The sequence below is a fragment of the Pteropus vampyrus genome, unplaced genomic scaffold, assembly GCF_000151845.1.
Source record: "Pteropus vampyrus isolate Shadow unplaced genomic scaffold, Pvam_2.0 Scaffold1, whole genome shotgun sequence".
In the NCBI taxonomy this organism is placed as follows: Eukaryota; Metazoa; Chordata; class Mammalia; order Chiroptera; family Pteropodidae; genus Pteropus; species Pteropus vampyrus.
The window spans coordinates 20,113,628-20,130,439 of NW_011888782.1; the positions used below are offsets into that span (position 1 = coordinate 20,113,628).

The window sequence follows — 16,812 nt, forward strand, 5'->3', positions numbered from 1 at the left end:
TCAGGCAAAGATATGTGTACTTATTAATTACTGCATATTTGTTATAAGCTCTATGGAGGACAGTTTAAACTCTCATAAGCAATGTATTAGAATATATTACCCCTTCACAAAGATGGAGCTACATAACTTTTTTATCTTTCCAAGCTTATCATTTAAAAAAAGACACCATTTTGTCTTAATGTGCATATCTCTTTCCAGTATGATAAACATATTTTTATATGTTTAAAAGAAATTTGTAGTTTTTCTCTTTGCGTTGCCTGGTCAAATCCTTGACTCACTTCCCTATTGGGCTCTTGGTCTTTTTCTTACTGATTTGTAGAAGCTCTTTACTTATAGTAGGAATTATCTGTTTGGCTATACGTTGCTTTTATCTAAATAATTTTTTCAGTTTGTTATATATTGACTTTGTTTATGGTTTTTTTGTTTTGCTTTGTTTGGGGTTTTTTTCTTTTTCTTTTTCTTTTTTCTTTTTTTTGGCCATGCAGAAATTTTTTTCTTCCTTAAATACTATCAAGATTTTTGTTCTGCTTTAAAAATGCAATATCACTTGAGATCACTTTTTAAAATTCTATTTTTTTCTTCTGGCTTTACATGCTTTTTAATCCAACTGGAATTTATTTGGTGTATAGTGTAAAGTGAATGGTGTATGGTGTAAAGTTGGTAGGGATCCAAGTTTAATTTTTTCCAGATGACTACCAGATAGTCTCCAAATAATTTAATAATCCATGTTTTCCCCTCTGACATAACATACTATTTTTATTATATACTAAATTATTATAGTGCTACATATGGGTCTTTTTTCTGGATTCTCTGTGGTATTTCATTGCTTTCTCTGACCATGTGCTGTTATTACACTGTTATAATTACTCTAGTTTTATATGTTCTGCTATTTGGTAACCTCTCCTTGATACTGGTTTTTTTTTTTCAGAAGAGTATTGGCCATTCTTGCATGTTTATTTTGTCTAGAGGACATTCCCCCAATTCTGCTTGTAGTTTTTTTAATTATACTAATTTTTTAGATTTATTTAAAGAGGTTTGATATTTTACAAGATTAAATCTTCCTATCCAAGAAAGAACAAGGTCAGTACTTTTTAATGAATAGTGCATGCCTGGAAAGCTAGGCATAATTAGATTGGTGCAGCCAGGGCAGTTGTACTGTGGGGGAGTGCCCTCTCTGAGAGCATCCCTGTTTCCCCTACTATGCTTCCCCATCCTGATGGGTGAGAAATATCCCTGTAAGATGTGGAAGCGGACCACATGGGACCGATTACTGCAGCAGCAGTTCTCCTTGTCTTAAACGAGGAGCAACATTTAACTGGTTTTTCTTTTAACTATCTAGAATTCGGTGACTTTTGATTTATGGGGGAGTATCTTCTGATTTTTTCCTCTTAAAAAGCTATTAGTGTGATGATTAAACTGTAATAAAGTATAACTTAGTTGTAGAGTTACGTATTTTATTCTGGGTATTGTTTTCATTTTAACTATTTGGATGATTTTCAGAAATCCTCAGAACAAATTGCTAAATTACAGAAGCTTCATGAAGAGGAGCTGGCCAGCAAAGATCAGGAACTGACCAAGAAGTTTCAGACCCAAGAAAGGGAATTTCAGGAACAAATGAAAGTATCTCTTGTAAGTACTTATTTTGTTTTTGCTAAAGGTCAGCTTTGCAGCTTTATAAAGTTGTCATCCCTCATCCCTGACTCCCAGCTTGAGGTCAGATTACTGGCAACCTTGACTTTTAAATCAAGAGAAGACAGGATGTAGGCAGCAAAGAGGCTGTCAGAGCTCGTTAGTATTGTGTGAAAATTAAATGTGCTAACTTAACAAGCTTTCATTAATCATTTTATTTGTTGGTTTATCATCCCTCTCACTCTGGTGGTAGGTTATGATTAGGTAGAAGTAAAGGAGGAGATAGATCAACTGAAGCCAAGAACTGGTGACTCTATAACTCATGAAGAATGTCTAAAAACTCACCAGACTGAATGTAGCAGAGCTCAAGGCCCAGAAAATTTTGACTGAAATATATTTTAAAGAAGAAAAAATGAAAATGACCAAGTAGTTTTCATTTTAAGTAGAATAATCTCAACTGTAATTTTCAATCCATATGATGTTTAAAAAAATAAAGGAAAATAAAAACCGACTGAACTAACCAAATGAATTAACCAGAAAAGCAAAGATAAGCTTTTTTTGGAATAATATAATTTGAAAATTTAAAACGATAAATTTTTTTTCTCAAATTGTGAAAAGCTTCTTATATAAGTCATCATAAGAAGTGTTAATGCCAAAAATTTAGTTTGCTTGTATATGTTATTATCCATAAGACAATATATATAATTTAAAAATACTTTCAGTGCAAAAGAATGAGAAACAGTATTTGTAATCTTTTTCTTTTTTCACATATATGTAAATTTTCATTCTCAATTGGACCTGGGGCTCTGAGAATTTCCAGCAGCAATATTTCTTGAACTGAGTTAGGGAGCTCGCTTATCTTTGTGGGACAAACAGTGGATTTTCAGTGCTGTTGGCTTAGGTTAGGGGTTTAGTTTGTGGTTGTGACATGTACACGTACATGGGCACATAACTGTATTCTTTGTTGGTCCAGAAAGGAAATGAAGCAGTTTGTAAGAATACTGAAACTATAACAGGACAGCGTAAATTTAAAATAGGGGTGGGTATAGAAATAAAGGAACAAAGCAGGACATAAATGAAGTTGGGAATGGTGCTAAAAATTCTTATCATAAAGACTTATGGGTTTTTATACTGGAGTAATCGGCCATCAGGAGCAATGAGCCTTGATCACTGGCCTTGTTAAAACTGTGTTCAGGGAACTGATATATTCAGATATTCCGAGTAGAGAAAGCAGGACACAAACACACATAAAAAGCACATGCACTTACTCCCTTCTACTCCCCATTCTATCCAGTTTTTCAGAGAAGTTAGCTTTGAGTTGAGAGTCCAAATTCAACAGACTATTAAAATTTCCTCTCTTATTTTTATGGGCACATAGAGATGTATTTAAAATATAGTTTACATTAAGCAATACAGTATGTTTAAAATGGTTTCAAATTGAATAGAAACTAATATTTTCTTATCAATCTATTTATAATATGGTGCAAAATCTTTCCTTAAAGCAATATGCTTCACCAGAGTGTAGTGAACTATAGTGAAAATATCACTGCTGGTAACACGAACCCTAAGCGATAGGTATGGATACGTATACTTAATTGGAATCCAAAGCCACTAAATGTTAAAAAGTGCTCTCTAGTGCTTCTCTTTTCAAATAGTAAACATTTTTAATGTGAATGTTGATATATAATAATGGCAATCAAAGAAGAAGCTTTTCAGGATTAATGGGACAGTAAAAGAGTCCAGATCATCTGAAAAGAGTTATGTAGGCTTTTATAAATATTTCCTTGATCTAATCCATATACTCACATGTAATCCTCTGAATTTGATTGGTTTTCCATGTGTGGTGCCCTGTTATAATGAGGTATTTCTCACAAATTATACAAACTTGTAACATAGTTTCTCAGCCTAGAGTTGAAAAAACAAACTCTGGAGTGCAGAGAAGAGGTAGCAGCACTTGTGTGATCCTTCACATTCAGCAGGGTTTTGCAAAACATTTTAAGTAGTGGAAAAATGGCAGATGTAGTGTGGTTACGGGAACAAAAATTTTCATATCAATGGTAATTGTGCCAAAGATTGGCCAGACCACACTGTAAAGGCCACAGTCCCTCGTTTTTGCAGACTAGAGCATGGAACGAGAGAGGTTATGATATTGCCTACCTCACAGGGCTGGTATGCAGATCAAATGAAATCAATGAATCCTATGGAAGTGCTTTGGGAATGCTGAAGATTTATGTGAGTCAAAGGTGGTATTATTGTTTTTGGCACAGGAAAAATGTCAATCAGAATATTTGAAGATCACCCAAGAGAAAGAACAGCAAGAATCTTTGGCCTTGGAAGAGTTAGAGTTGCAGAAAAAAGCAATCCTCACAGAGAGTGAAAATAAACTTCGAGACGTTCAGCAAGAAGCAGAGACTTACAGAACTGTAAGTTTAAGTAATATTCGTGTTCCAGAGCTTGAAATTGTTTGAATATGAATAGTGTTACCTCTCCAGTCAGTATAAAGTTATAGGGAGGCTTTCGTTTTACCAGGTTAGATTTACATATACATATACTTCATTTTTAGGTAGTAAGAGCTATTCATGGGAGTGGTTTGGTGTTTACTACATAGTGCTCTGGCCCTGCCTTTAGCTGGCTGTATTTCATTCAGCCACTCACTCTGATTCTTTGCACTCATACTCTGCAGCATCTCTGCTCCATTGCTTACTCACCCTGATCTCTAGGAAGTGGCCTCATTTTGTAGGCAGCCCTTGCCCTGCTACCTTCCTGCTTGTCTAGCTTCATTTCATGTCATGTCCGGGACATAATTCTTACTCTGTTTGTATCACAGTACCTGCTCGTACATTAAAGTTTTTCCCAATTTCCCTGTATTAAACATAGTCCTATAATGAACATATTTGTATATATGTCTCAGTGTGTACTTTTTTAAGGTCTTATGAAATGTACAACCTGTTATGAATAAACTCATGTTATTCATTTAGACTTTTTGCTTTGATTTAGACAGTAAAACAGCCACACTTGTTAGCCATAGTTCTAAATTGTGGTTTATTTTCCCATTTCCAATGTTTATGTAAAGTGGCATGGTGGAAGGGAATGGGTACTCAGGCCTAGATATTTTACTTGCTAGTTTTGTAAATATACCATAATTTTCTCACCTCTTACATGAAGAGATTGGATTTGGTAATTTCTTAAGACCTGCTCTGACATTCTGTGGCTGTGTCTTAGCCCCTTTCCTGTCAGAGTCAAGATTAGTATTTTCATGAAATAATAAAATCAGTATTTTCTTTGTAAAATTTGTGCAAGTTCCTTCTTTTTTGCAAAATATCTTCTAAATAATAATTTTTGGGGTAGACAAATCAGATACATGATTTATCTTCTAAAATTAAATTATGAAAGTAATAGAATACAATCATAGGCCTTAAAAAACACCAAAAACACTCATGTTTCTACCAAAAATTGCTGTTAACTCTTTTATGAAATATACTTTTGAAATATAGGTAGTTGAAATATAGGTAGAAAGAGTCTGGAATTGTGAGCTATGTCAAAAATAGAATCTTTTCTTTGTTATATAGTTCCTGTTGGTATTGAGTACAGATTCTTTGTCCTGTTTACTCTTTGGCGTGATATGTAGTTATTTATCTAAATTTTAATCTTTAAGTAGGAGTAGACATTATGCTATGTATATCATCACTATTAAATAAGTCTGTACTTAATAAAAATACATTTGTTTTATTAACAGAGAATTCTTGAATTAGAAAGTTCTTTGGAAAAAAGCTTACAAGAAAGCAAAATTCAATCAGAAGATTTAGCTGTTCATTTGGAAGCTGAAAAAAATAAGCACAATAAAGAAATTACAATCATGGTTGAAAAACACAAGACAGAATTGGAAAGCCTGCAGCATCAGCAGGATAACCTTTGGACTGAAAAACTCCAAGTCTTGAAGCAACAGCATCAGACCGAAATGGAAAAGCTTAGAGAAAAGTATGAACAAGAAAAAGAAATATTGTTGAAAGACAAAGAGAGTCTCTTCCAGGCCCATATAGAAGAGATGAATGAAAAGACTTTAGAAAAGCTCGATGTGAAGCAAACAGAACTGGAATCATTGTCTTCTGAACTGTCAGACATATTAAAAGCCCGCGATAAGCTAGAAGAGGAACTTTCTGTACTAAAGGATCAAGCAGATAAAGTGAAGCAGGAATTAGAGGCCAAGCTGGATGAACAGAAAAATCATCACCAGCAACAAGTTGACAGTATTATCAAAGAACAAGAGATGTCCATTCAGAGAACTGAGAAGGCATTAAAAGATGAAATTAATCAACTTGGGCTTCTTCTGAAGGAAAAGGATAAGCAGTTGAAAGAACAGCAGGTTCATGTGGAAAATTTAGAGGCAGATATTAAAAGATCTGAATTGGAACTCCAGCAGGCATCTGCTAAGCTGGATCTTTTTCAGTCACATGAGAATACCACACATGAACAGGCAAAAGCACACGAGGAACAGTTGGCCCAGTTGCAACAGAAGTTGTTGGATTTAGAAGCAGAAAGAATTCTTCTTACACAACAGATAGCTGAAGTTGAAACACAAAAGAAAGACTTTTGTACTGAATTAGACACTCACAAAATCCAGGTGCAGGACTTAATGCAGCAACTTGAGAAACAGAATTGTGAAATGGAGGAAAAAGTAAAGTCTTTAACCCAACTTTATGAGTCCCATCTTAAAGATAGTAACATAGAGCAGGAACAGACAAATCAAATCTTGATGGAAAAGGAAAATGTAATTTTACGAATGAGAGAAGAACAGAGCAAAGAAATTGAAACACTCAAACAGAAATTATCAGCCAAGGAGGACAGTATTAGTATTTTGCATGAAGAATATGAAACCAAATTTAAAAATCAAGAAAAAAAGATGGAAAAAATTAAACAAAAAGGAAAGGAGATGCAGGAAACATTAAAGAAGAAATTATTGGATCAGGAAGCCAAACTTAAAAAAGAGCTTGAAAATACTGTTCTAGAACTTAGTCAGAAAGAAAAACAGTTTAATGCCAAAATTTTGGAAATGGCACAGGCTAACTCAGCTGGAATCAATGATGCAGTGTCAAGACTGGAAACAAACCAAAAGGAGCAAATAGAAAGTCTTACTGAAGGGCATAGGCGAGAACTCAATGATGTCATATCAGTCTGGGAAAAGAAACTTAATCAGCAGGCTGAAGAACTTCAGGAGAAACATGAAGTTCAGCTGCAGGAAAAAGAACAAGAGGTTGCAGAACTGAAGCAAAAGATCTTCATATTTGGGTGTGAAAAAGAAGAGATGAACAAAGAAATAACATGGCTGAAGGAAGAAAGTGTTAAACAGGATACAATATTAAAGGAGTTAAAGGAACAGTTAAACCAGAAGTCTGCTCACATGAATTCTCTCTCACAAAATGAAACTAAACTGAAAGCGCAACTTGAGAAGCTAGAAGTTGACTTGAAGGATTCTCTGAAGGAAAATACTTTTCTTCAAGAGAATGTGGTTGAACTGAAGATGCTGGCAGAAAAAGATAAGCTTAAGGTTTCTGAGTTGACCGACAAGTTGAAAACCACAGATGAAGAATACCAGAGTTTGAAAGCTTCACATGAAAGAAATAAGAAAAGCCTGGAAGACAAAAGCTTGGAATTCAAAAAACTGTCTGAGGAACTAGCAGTTCAGCTGGACATTTACTCTGAGAAAACTGAAGCCTTATTACAAGCTAAAACAAATGAACTGATCAACATTTGTAATAGCAAAATTAATGCCATTTTCTCTAGAATTTCCCATTGTCAACACCACACAACTAAAGTTAAGGAGGTACTACAAATTAAAACTTGCAAAGTTTCTGAATTAGAAGCACAACTTAGACAGCTAACAGAAGAGCAAAACAGACTAAACAGTTCTTTTCAACAGGCTACTAATCGGTTAGAAGAAAAGGAAAATCAAATTAAGAGCTTGAAGGCTGAAATTGAAGGTCTTGTAACAGAAAAAGAAGTCTTACAGAAAGAGGGAGGCAATCAGCAACAGGCCGCCTCTGAAAAGGAGTCTTGTATCACACAGTTGAAGAAGGAGTTATCGGAAAACATCAATGCTCTAACACTTATGAAAGAAGAGCTTAAAGAAAAAAAATCAGAGATCAGCAATCTGAGTAAACAAGTAACTGATTTGAATGCTCAACTTCAGAATAGTATTAGCCTGACTGAAAAAGAAGCAGCTATTTCATCACTAAGTAAGCGATATGATGAAGAACAATGTGAATTGCTGGATCAGGTACAAGATTTATCTTTAAAAGTTGAAACTCTGAGTAAAGAGAAAATTTCTGCTCTTGAACAGGTAGATCACTTGTCCAACAAATTCTCAGAATGGAAGAAGAAAGCACAGTCAAAATTTACACAATATCAAAATACTATTAAAGAATTGCAGATGCAACTTGACTTAAAAACAAAGGAAGCCAATGAAAAGGATGAGCAGGCAACTTTATTGAAGGAAGACCTCGATCAGCAAAATAAAAGATTTGAATGTTTAAAGGGTGAAATGGAAGATAAGAAGAGCAAGATGGAGAAAAAGGAGTGTAATTTAGAGACTGAGTTAAAAACTCAAAGAGCAAAAATTGTAGAATTAGAGGAGCATATTACTCAGAAAACAGTTGAAATTGAGTCTTTAAATGAAGTTCTTAAAAATTACAATCAACAAAAGGATATTGAACAGAACGAAATGGTTCAGAAACTTCAACACATTCAAGAGTTAGGAGAAGAAAAGGACAATAGGGTTAAAGAAGCTGAAGAAAAAGTCTTAAGTCTTGAAAAGCAAGTGGCTTTCATGAAATCTGAACTTGAAACTAAGAAGAAAGAATTGGAACATGTGAATTCCAGTGTGAAAAGCAAAGAAGAGGCATTAAAGGCTTTGGAAGATAGACTTGAGTTAGAGAGTGCTGCAAAATTAGCAGAACTGAAGAAAAAGGCTGAACAAAAAGTTGCTGCCATCAAGAAGCAGTTGTTATCTCAAATGGAAGAGAAAGAACAGCAGTATAAAAAAGATACAGAAAGCCATTTGAGTGAGCTAAATACAAAACTGCAAGAAAGAGAGAGAGAAATTTATATCTTGGAAGAAAAACTTAAGTCAGTGGAAAGTTCACCACAGTCAGAAACGTCAGTTGTGCCCAGATCAGCAAAAAATGTGGCAGCATGTACTGAGCAAGAGGCAGATTCCCAAGGTTGTGTGCAGAAGGCATGTGAGGAAAAAGTCAGTGTTTTACAAAAAAACGTAATTGAAAAAGAAAAGCTATTGCAGAGGCTAGAGCAGGAAAAAAAAGAAACATGTTCTTCTCTTTCTGAAATGCAGTGCAAATACCAGGAGCTCTTAATAAAGATAAAACATGCTGAAGAAAAGCAGCATGAGGATCAAGCTGTGATAAATCATCTTCAAGAAGAACTTGAAGAAAAAAACAGGAAATATTCTTCAGTAGTATCCCAGCATGTGGAAGAAGAGGGAGGTAAAAATAACATAGAGACAAAGCAAAACTCGGAAAATGTGGTCGATAATGTCCAGAAAATCCTCCAAGAGAAGGAACTAACCTGTCAAATTTTGGAGCAAAAGATAAAAGAGCTGGATTCCTGCTTAGCAAGAGAGAAGGAAGGACATAGAGTTGAAATGGAGGAGTTGACCTCAAAATATGAAAAATTACAAGCTTTACAACAGATGGATGGAAAAAGTAAACCCACAGAAATTTTGGAAGAAAGTGCTGAAGAAAAGTCCAAATCACATGTGGTCCAACCCAAATCGCTTAGTAACATGGAGGCTGAGCACAGTGACCTGGAGTTTAAATTAGCAGTGGCAGAGCAGGAGAAGCAGAAGCTGAGCAAGGAGATTGTGAAATTGCAGAAAGATATTCGAATGTTGAGGAAGGAGCATCAGCTAGAATTGGATATAACAAAGAAAGAATATGAACAAGAAATGGAAGAGAGAATCAAGTAAGTTTTTTTTTTTTTAGCACAAAATCCTCCCTAATTGGTCCCTTTTTTGGAGCTTAATACAGTTGTTTCACCCACCCAAAGTATTAAGCATAAATCTAATAAGTTACATACTGAGGAGAAATAAAAGCAATTTAAGTCAAGAGGCAGTGTTATTCCCTGTCCTCTTTTGAGAGGGAAAACCTATTCTTACATGTAATATCATGGTTATTAGGTACATATCCAAGGAATTATTTTCAATTTTGTTATTTTAGGATTAGCATTATCATTATGTGAGATAGATGTGTATGGTGAAAAATTTTAAGTGGAAAAGAAAAAATTTTAAATCCCCAAGACCATTTCATAGAGGTAATCATAGTTTATATACCCTTCCAGAAGTAGTTTACTGTGCCTAGACACACACACTCATGCATGTCTTTAAAAATGTTTTTATACCACTGAGATCATACTGTATGTTTTGAAGACCAGGTAACTCTTTACATCTTGTTTGTTTTTTGTTGTTTGTTTGTTTTGATGACAATTAACTCTATATTTTCGTTACTCAGGCAGGAGCAGGAAGATCTTGAGTTGAAGCACAATTCCACATTAAAACAGCTGATGAGGGAATTTCATACACAGCTGGCACAAAAGGAACAAGAGCTGGAAACGACCATAAAAGAAACCATTGGTAAGGAACATTTTCAGTTCAATAAAGAACAAATCAGAATCAGCAGAAACTATTTATAATTTAAGCTTATTCTTTTTCACACTGTGCAAAATGCTCTAGGTAATTAAACTGGACTAAAAATGATTCTTGGCCAGGAAAATTCTCTAATGGGAACCTCTGTACTACCTGGCAGTGGTTTGCCTTACTGAGAGGAGGAGCAGGTGAAAGAACCTGAAAGCTTTGGCTAATTAATTAACTCGTAAAGATACTTCTGCTCTGTGGGAAGGGTACATTTGTTCAGTTGATTTTCATCAAATTCGATGTGGAACATGGGTTCTTAACTGCAATTGGGATGTAGATATTCTTACCTAATGTGTTTTCTCATGTGTGTCCATTTTTATTTATTAGATAAAGCCCAGGAAGTGGAGGCTGAACTTTTGGAAAGCCATCAAGAAGAGACAAATCAGTTACATAAAAAAATTACAGAGAAAGAAGAAGATATAAGAAGAACTGCCAAAAGATATGAGGAAATCCTTGATGTACTTTATTTTCTTTTTCTATTTTGAAATTTAGCTATAGTAGATTTCATGGTAGTGCTAAATAAGATTGGACTGTCAGATTTCTTGTTTGTTTGTTTTTTTTAAACGTATAGAGGGGTTTTTTTTTGGCTCAATTATCTAAATTGGTATTTCTACACAGTATGTAGATTTATAAGAAGTTTAATTGATTTCCCCAAGATTATAGTTCCTTGATCAGATTCTGCTAATCAAGAAGTGCAGTCCAGTTGGCAAGTATTGAAGCAATAGTGAGTTGCAAAAGGGAAGAATGTATTCTCTTTCCTTTCTCAAAGTCAGGCTAAATTGTGAGAGAGCCAGACTAAGAAATGAGAGTTCTTGGGTGAAGTCTGAGTATAAGGAGAGTTAGAGTGTTTTAGTGTGGCTACGTAGCTGGGATTTTTTCAGGAGGACCGGTTGACTTTATTCCATCCCTATCCAGTTTGCATGGTTTTTTTTTGTTCTCAAGGGACAAAGAAGATTAAAAAAAAAAAGGAATGCATCAGTTCAATCTTTTATATTTAGTGAAAGGTTATTTCAATGTACTTTACTAATGGTGGATGATTATGGTCATTTTTGAATGACAGTGTGTGAAGATAAGCTCTGAATGCTAGTGCGTATTTTGAACTCCAGAACATTTTCAAATGTAAAACAATGAAAATTATGCTTCGTTAGGTTGCAGATTCTTTAGTTACTACAAGCCTTATTTTACTATATGCTAAGAACCTCTTGATTAAGGTTGTGTAAATCAGAGAATCATGTCTCGACCGACTATGGCAGCAATAGAAGTCTGAGCCGGGAATAGATCCTAATAATAATTTTAAATGTAATTGAAAGGGCTGAAATTCCAAGATATGACACATGCATATAAATGCCACCTTTTTATACTATTTGAATTTTTAGACTGCATTATGAAAAATTTCAAATGATTTCACATTTTCTTAAACTTCCATAGAGTATACATATATGTGTGAAGTTTATACTATTGTTTCTTGAATTCCTTAGAGAATGTTGGAATTGGAAGATACACTGAAGTTAGTTTAGTTTCATCTTCTGTTTTTCTTTCTCAGAAAGAAAAGTTTAGCATAGTTGAATGATTTCCCTATAACTACAGCGAGTGATAGAACAGTGACCCTTCATTAGCTTTATATATTTTATAAAGACTTTTCCCTAAGACAGGAACTTGAGGAAGGCAACAGTTATTTATCAAGTCTGGGAGCTTCATTTGCCACAGCTATAGAATTCCCTTTTATGAACTACTACTCTGTTTCTGGATTGTGGGTTAGCAGATGGTAAATTTCCTTAGGTCATGACAAACCTCTGAGGGGTGAGGGAGCAGGGAGAGAGGTTAGCCTCTGGTATGATTCATCCTTGAGACTCTGCTGTTTATTAGGGAAAATGAAGGGAATGGACTTCCAAGCTTTAGGCTGAGAGTAGCAGAGCAAGTGGGCAGAAAGTGGAGGGTGGACAAAAGAGTTGGGTAGACTCTCTTCCAAGCTCCTTCCTGTGTCTTAGACCAGCACTGTCTATTAGAAATATAATGCACGCCACAAATGTGAGCCACATATGTAATTTAAAGTTTTTAGTAGCCACATTAAAAAAAAAATAAACAGGTGAACTTAATTTTAATAATATATTAACTACCCCATTATATCAAAAATATTATTTCAATATGTGGCCAGTATAAAAATTATATATGTGTTCTTTGAAATTAGTATGTTTTCATATTTACGGCCCATCTCAGTTTGGACTAGCTACATTCAAAGTGCTCATGGCCACAGTTCTAGGATGGCTAGTGACTACTGTATTGGACATTGTGGCCCTAGGCTTTCAACTGCCAGGTCTGGGGTTGACTTTGTGATTAAAAAGACAGTCCTCATCTAAACACCCAATTACATAATTTGTCTTGAAGAATTTTTTTTTAAATCATAAATATTACTAAAAGTCTATATTAACAATTCTCAGCAAACACTATTTACTTTGATTCTGAGACATATTCTCTTACTATTTTCCTGTTTACAAATGTCTGGAATTGGAGTTTTAGATGTGATTTGTATGTATTATATAGCGGTGTTTTTTTCCCTTCTGAAATGCTGTTAATAGATTGATGATTTGTCTTATGATGATATTATAGAATGTTGTGCTTTTGTCATCTAAAATAATCCTGTGATTTATTAATAACAGAGCACGGAAACATTTTCATTTTCCTGCCTTTACTATCATAGATAACACTCTTATTTTTTCTCTTTTCTACCCAAAGTTAGCCTTTCAAAGTGTATTTTTCTGCATCACATTTTCACTTATCATTCTTTTGGAAACTCCTGAAATGGAATTAATTACATCTGTGTTCCTTTGGTACTCATCTATATTTATTACTTCACTTGAAACATGTGATTTTCGTCATACATGTATGCGCAGGGATATATTAATGTATCAGACCTCTCCCCTAGACTGTAAGCATCTTGTGGGCAGGGATTTTGTTATTCATCTCTAGTCTTGAGGACCATAGCCAAATGCTTGGCTCATACTAGACACTTGATAAATTTGAAGGAGATGACACATGGTAGGGCCGAGAAGAATTTATTTGGTCAGAGGGTGATGACATCTCAAAGGAATTGAATACACACAAGTAAGGAAGCTTACCTAATCACCATAGTCCCAGCCTCAGTGCAGTTTCATTGGGAGAAAGTAGCTCCTAAAGCTACAATGGATACAAAACTGGTTTCTTTTTGATGTTGGTTGTATTTTAGTGATTTGGCTTTGGCATAAGAAGTAGTCTTTAAAACATAATTTCCATGTATGTGCATAAATCTTCAATTTAACTAGTTTTTCTTACTGTTTTTACTTCAAAGCAAGCAGTACTGTTTTTCTCCCTCAGGAAGACTAAAAAGTTTTACAAAAGAAATTATGGAACTGTTTCTTAGATTAGAAATAACACATGAAAGATTCTTTTCTAATTCTTAGAGGGCTTGCTTTAGATTGGTGTCTCACAACTGTCAAAGGAAATGTCAGACATAGCTAATTGTCATATTAAAATCTGGGCCTAACTGTATAAGTACATATAACAGATGATACTTTCAAACAGGACTAAATTGCATTGATACAGACATCTACACAGCCTGGTAGAATAAAAACAGTAAACCAAGACTGCGGGCAGTAATGTACTTACAGTAGTTTCTGGTGTTTGGTGTTTTAGGGGTGGTGGCTAGGTTAAAGCGTGCCTCCATGGGGAGATCTTGAAGGAGATCCCTGCTTTGCTTATGTTGAGAGAAGGGGTTGGTTCTTTTTCAGGTGGTCTAAGTTCATTACAAGTGGTATTTAAAGTTAGATTTGCATGTGTCCTGTGGTACATTGCCTTATTTTATGCCATGGGACTGATCTGTTTTTGTTTTTGAGACTTATTGTTTCTTGGTTCTGGCAAGTCAGCATCCATTAAATCAGATAACCTGTTTATGGTTGTTTTTCCTGTTTGGACTCTTACTCAGCAAACACTTGTCCTGTCTTCATTACTTAAATATGATCAATATTCCAATTCCAAATGTTCTTTTTGCACAAAGGTTATTGCAAGATTTATAAGAGCAAGGAGAGTGCTAGACTGCGTCGTATAATAAATCATGGCAGTTATCAAGACAAATGAAATGTAAGGATGGGCAACAGCCTTTTACCAGGATAGTCAAAACAGGAGAGACAGCAATTTGTATGCCAAATTTTATAAAAAGGATTTTTTTGGCCACTAAGTCACATATTACTTTCACAGTCTTGTCTGTTTTTTGCAAAGTTTGGGGCAAGTAGAGACAATAAATTGGTAACCAATACATTGGACAGTAACTAATTTTTCAAAAATAGATTTTAGTTAAACATTTTACCTTAAAGAACTGCTGCTGTTTGGGAACAGATGTGTAGATGTGCAGGTTTGCTGAACTAGGACAAAGAACCATCTCTTGAATTATACAGCCATTCAAAGGGGCTGGGAAAAAACTTGTACAACTTATGATCAGTAAGTCACCAGCTGGCTGGGCAGAGCTGTGCATAGAAGTATCTACTAGTTTAAATTAATTGCCATTTTATGGAAATACAGTCCAATATAGGAAGAGCCAAAGTCTTAAAACACAGGCTTTGTATTATAATTCTGTCACAATACTGTTATACACCTAATTATTGCTTAAACTTGGGAACCCTAGTTTAAGGAGGAAGAATTAGCTTGATGAGCTTTATAGGGTGAGAGCAGAGGGAGTGAAGGTGGGGAAAAATGATATCCCAGGAATAGTGAGTAGCATTAAAAAGAGTTAAAAGTTGGGCATGAAGGAAACTGCTCAGAGCACAGTAATGAATTACAGTAAAAATGGTTTGTTTCTCCTACAGAGATAGTTTTGCTCTACACTGTGTTGCCTCTCTACTGGTTTTTTGTTTTTGTTTTTTTTGACATGTTTATTAATTTTTTTTTTAATTCTAAAGGCTCGTGAAGAAGAAATGACTGCAAAAGTAATGGACCTGCAGACTCAACTTGAGGAGCTACAGAAGTATCAGCAAGGGCTACAGCAGGAAGAAAACCCTGGCAATGATAAAGTGAGAGGAACTGGAGTTTGTGTCACACGTTTTTTGAAAACATCGTGAATTCCATTATTTGACTCGCTTACTAACATACATACCTACCTCATTTAATCCTAAGAAAAATCTTTTCATCTATTTTATAGACAGTGAAACTAATGTTCAAAGAAGTTAGATGAAACAGTCAATCTCATGCAATGAATGTCGTATTGGGAATTTAAACCCAATCTTCTAGACTTCAAAGCCTAGACATTTCCGTGTTTCTGTCTTTCTTGAGGAAAGAACAGAGGAAAGCGAATCTTGTAGCCCTGAGCATAGCCAAAAGTTCATAGAAAGTGTGATAATTTTAGATTTTTAACTTTGTGTTAAAAATTCATATAAATTTTATATTCTACTCTATAATATATTCTACTCTATAATATATCCTTATTTGTAATCAAATAAAATGTTTTTAGTTATATACCATTAAGAAAAACAATTTCTGTTTTTCTCCTCGGTTAATGAGCCAGATGTAAATGCAGTGGGATTATTTTTATAATCCCAGTCTTTAAGTAAAATTGATACTGTGAAAGATAGGCTATGTTTATGCAGTGGCTTCCTGTCTCACTGTGCACCCCATCAAGTGCATACCCACAGGGCATGTGGGCCTGAGTTTGAGAAGCTGAACAGTGTACCATTTTACTTCCTAAAATACTCTCTCTCATCCAGTCTTTTCATAGCATGGTCACTAGGGCCTTGGAAAGTTAGGTGAACAGTGTTCATGTCTTCATCCTTGAAATAGAGGATTCATTAAAGAATGTCAGTTACCAGTTAGCAATTTTCCAGACAACCAATTACATGGATCACTTTTCCAAAATGGAGAGAAGAGCCTTCATAAAGGCTATACTGTGTGCTACTTGGTACCTTAACACGGTACCAAGCTGAGTAGACTGTGTCTTTCTTTAATAGCAACTAAGTTAATTCTCTTATATTTTGGTTTTTAATTTTTTTGCCATTTAATCATGATACCAAGTGTTATGAAATATTACTTCCTATGAGAAGAATACATATATTTCACTGTCTAACATGTTCTTTTCCTTAGCATCAAAATAAGTATTAATGTTGCATATTCTGGCATTTTGACCTGTATTGGAATGCCATAGAGTATTGAAAGATTATGAAATTAATATTCAGAAGGTCTTCTGAGTCCTTTACCTGTGTCATAAGAAAGGAGAGAAAATATCTTTAATTTTTATTTCTACTATAAAAATATTTAATTTTATTCTTGATGAATTTTTATCCTTCTCGAATATCTTTGGTTGTTTCTGGGATATCTTGAATTACATATCAGTGAGTTCAATGAAAAATAATTTGTGGTTATAGCTCAGAGTGGATTCCCAGAAATAGTTCTTTAGAAGTTTCCCTAAAAAGCTCATCTTATACTAGATGTTAATATGTTTAATTTTTAAAAATTATACAAAC

General features: G+C 34.6%; 1 protein-coding gene across 11 annotated transcripts in view; it reads left to right on the top strand.

Moving 5' to 3' along the window:
• GOLGA4 (golgin A4) overlaps positions 1–16,812 on the top strand; it is a 95,821-nt gene that overhangs the window by 52,837 nt on the left and 26,172 nt on the right. For all 11 annotated transcript variants that reach the window (XM_023536838.1, XM_023536717.1, XM_023536741.1 and 8 more), the window contains 6 exons: positions 1,501–1,629; positions 3,897–4,052; positions 5,366–9,603; positions 10,149–10,270; positions 10,658–10,788; positions 15,259–15,369. In XM_023536838.1, the coding sequence (XP_023392606.1) occupies positions 1,501–1,629; positions 3,897–4,052; positions 5,366–9,603; positions 10,149–10,270; positions 10,658–10,788; positions 15,259–15,369 (4,887 nt within the window). The remainder of the gene's footprint in view (positions 1–1,500; positions 1,630–3,896; positions 4,053–5,365; positions 9,604–10,148; positions 10,271–10,657; positions 10,789–15,258; positions 15,370–16,812) is intronic.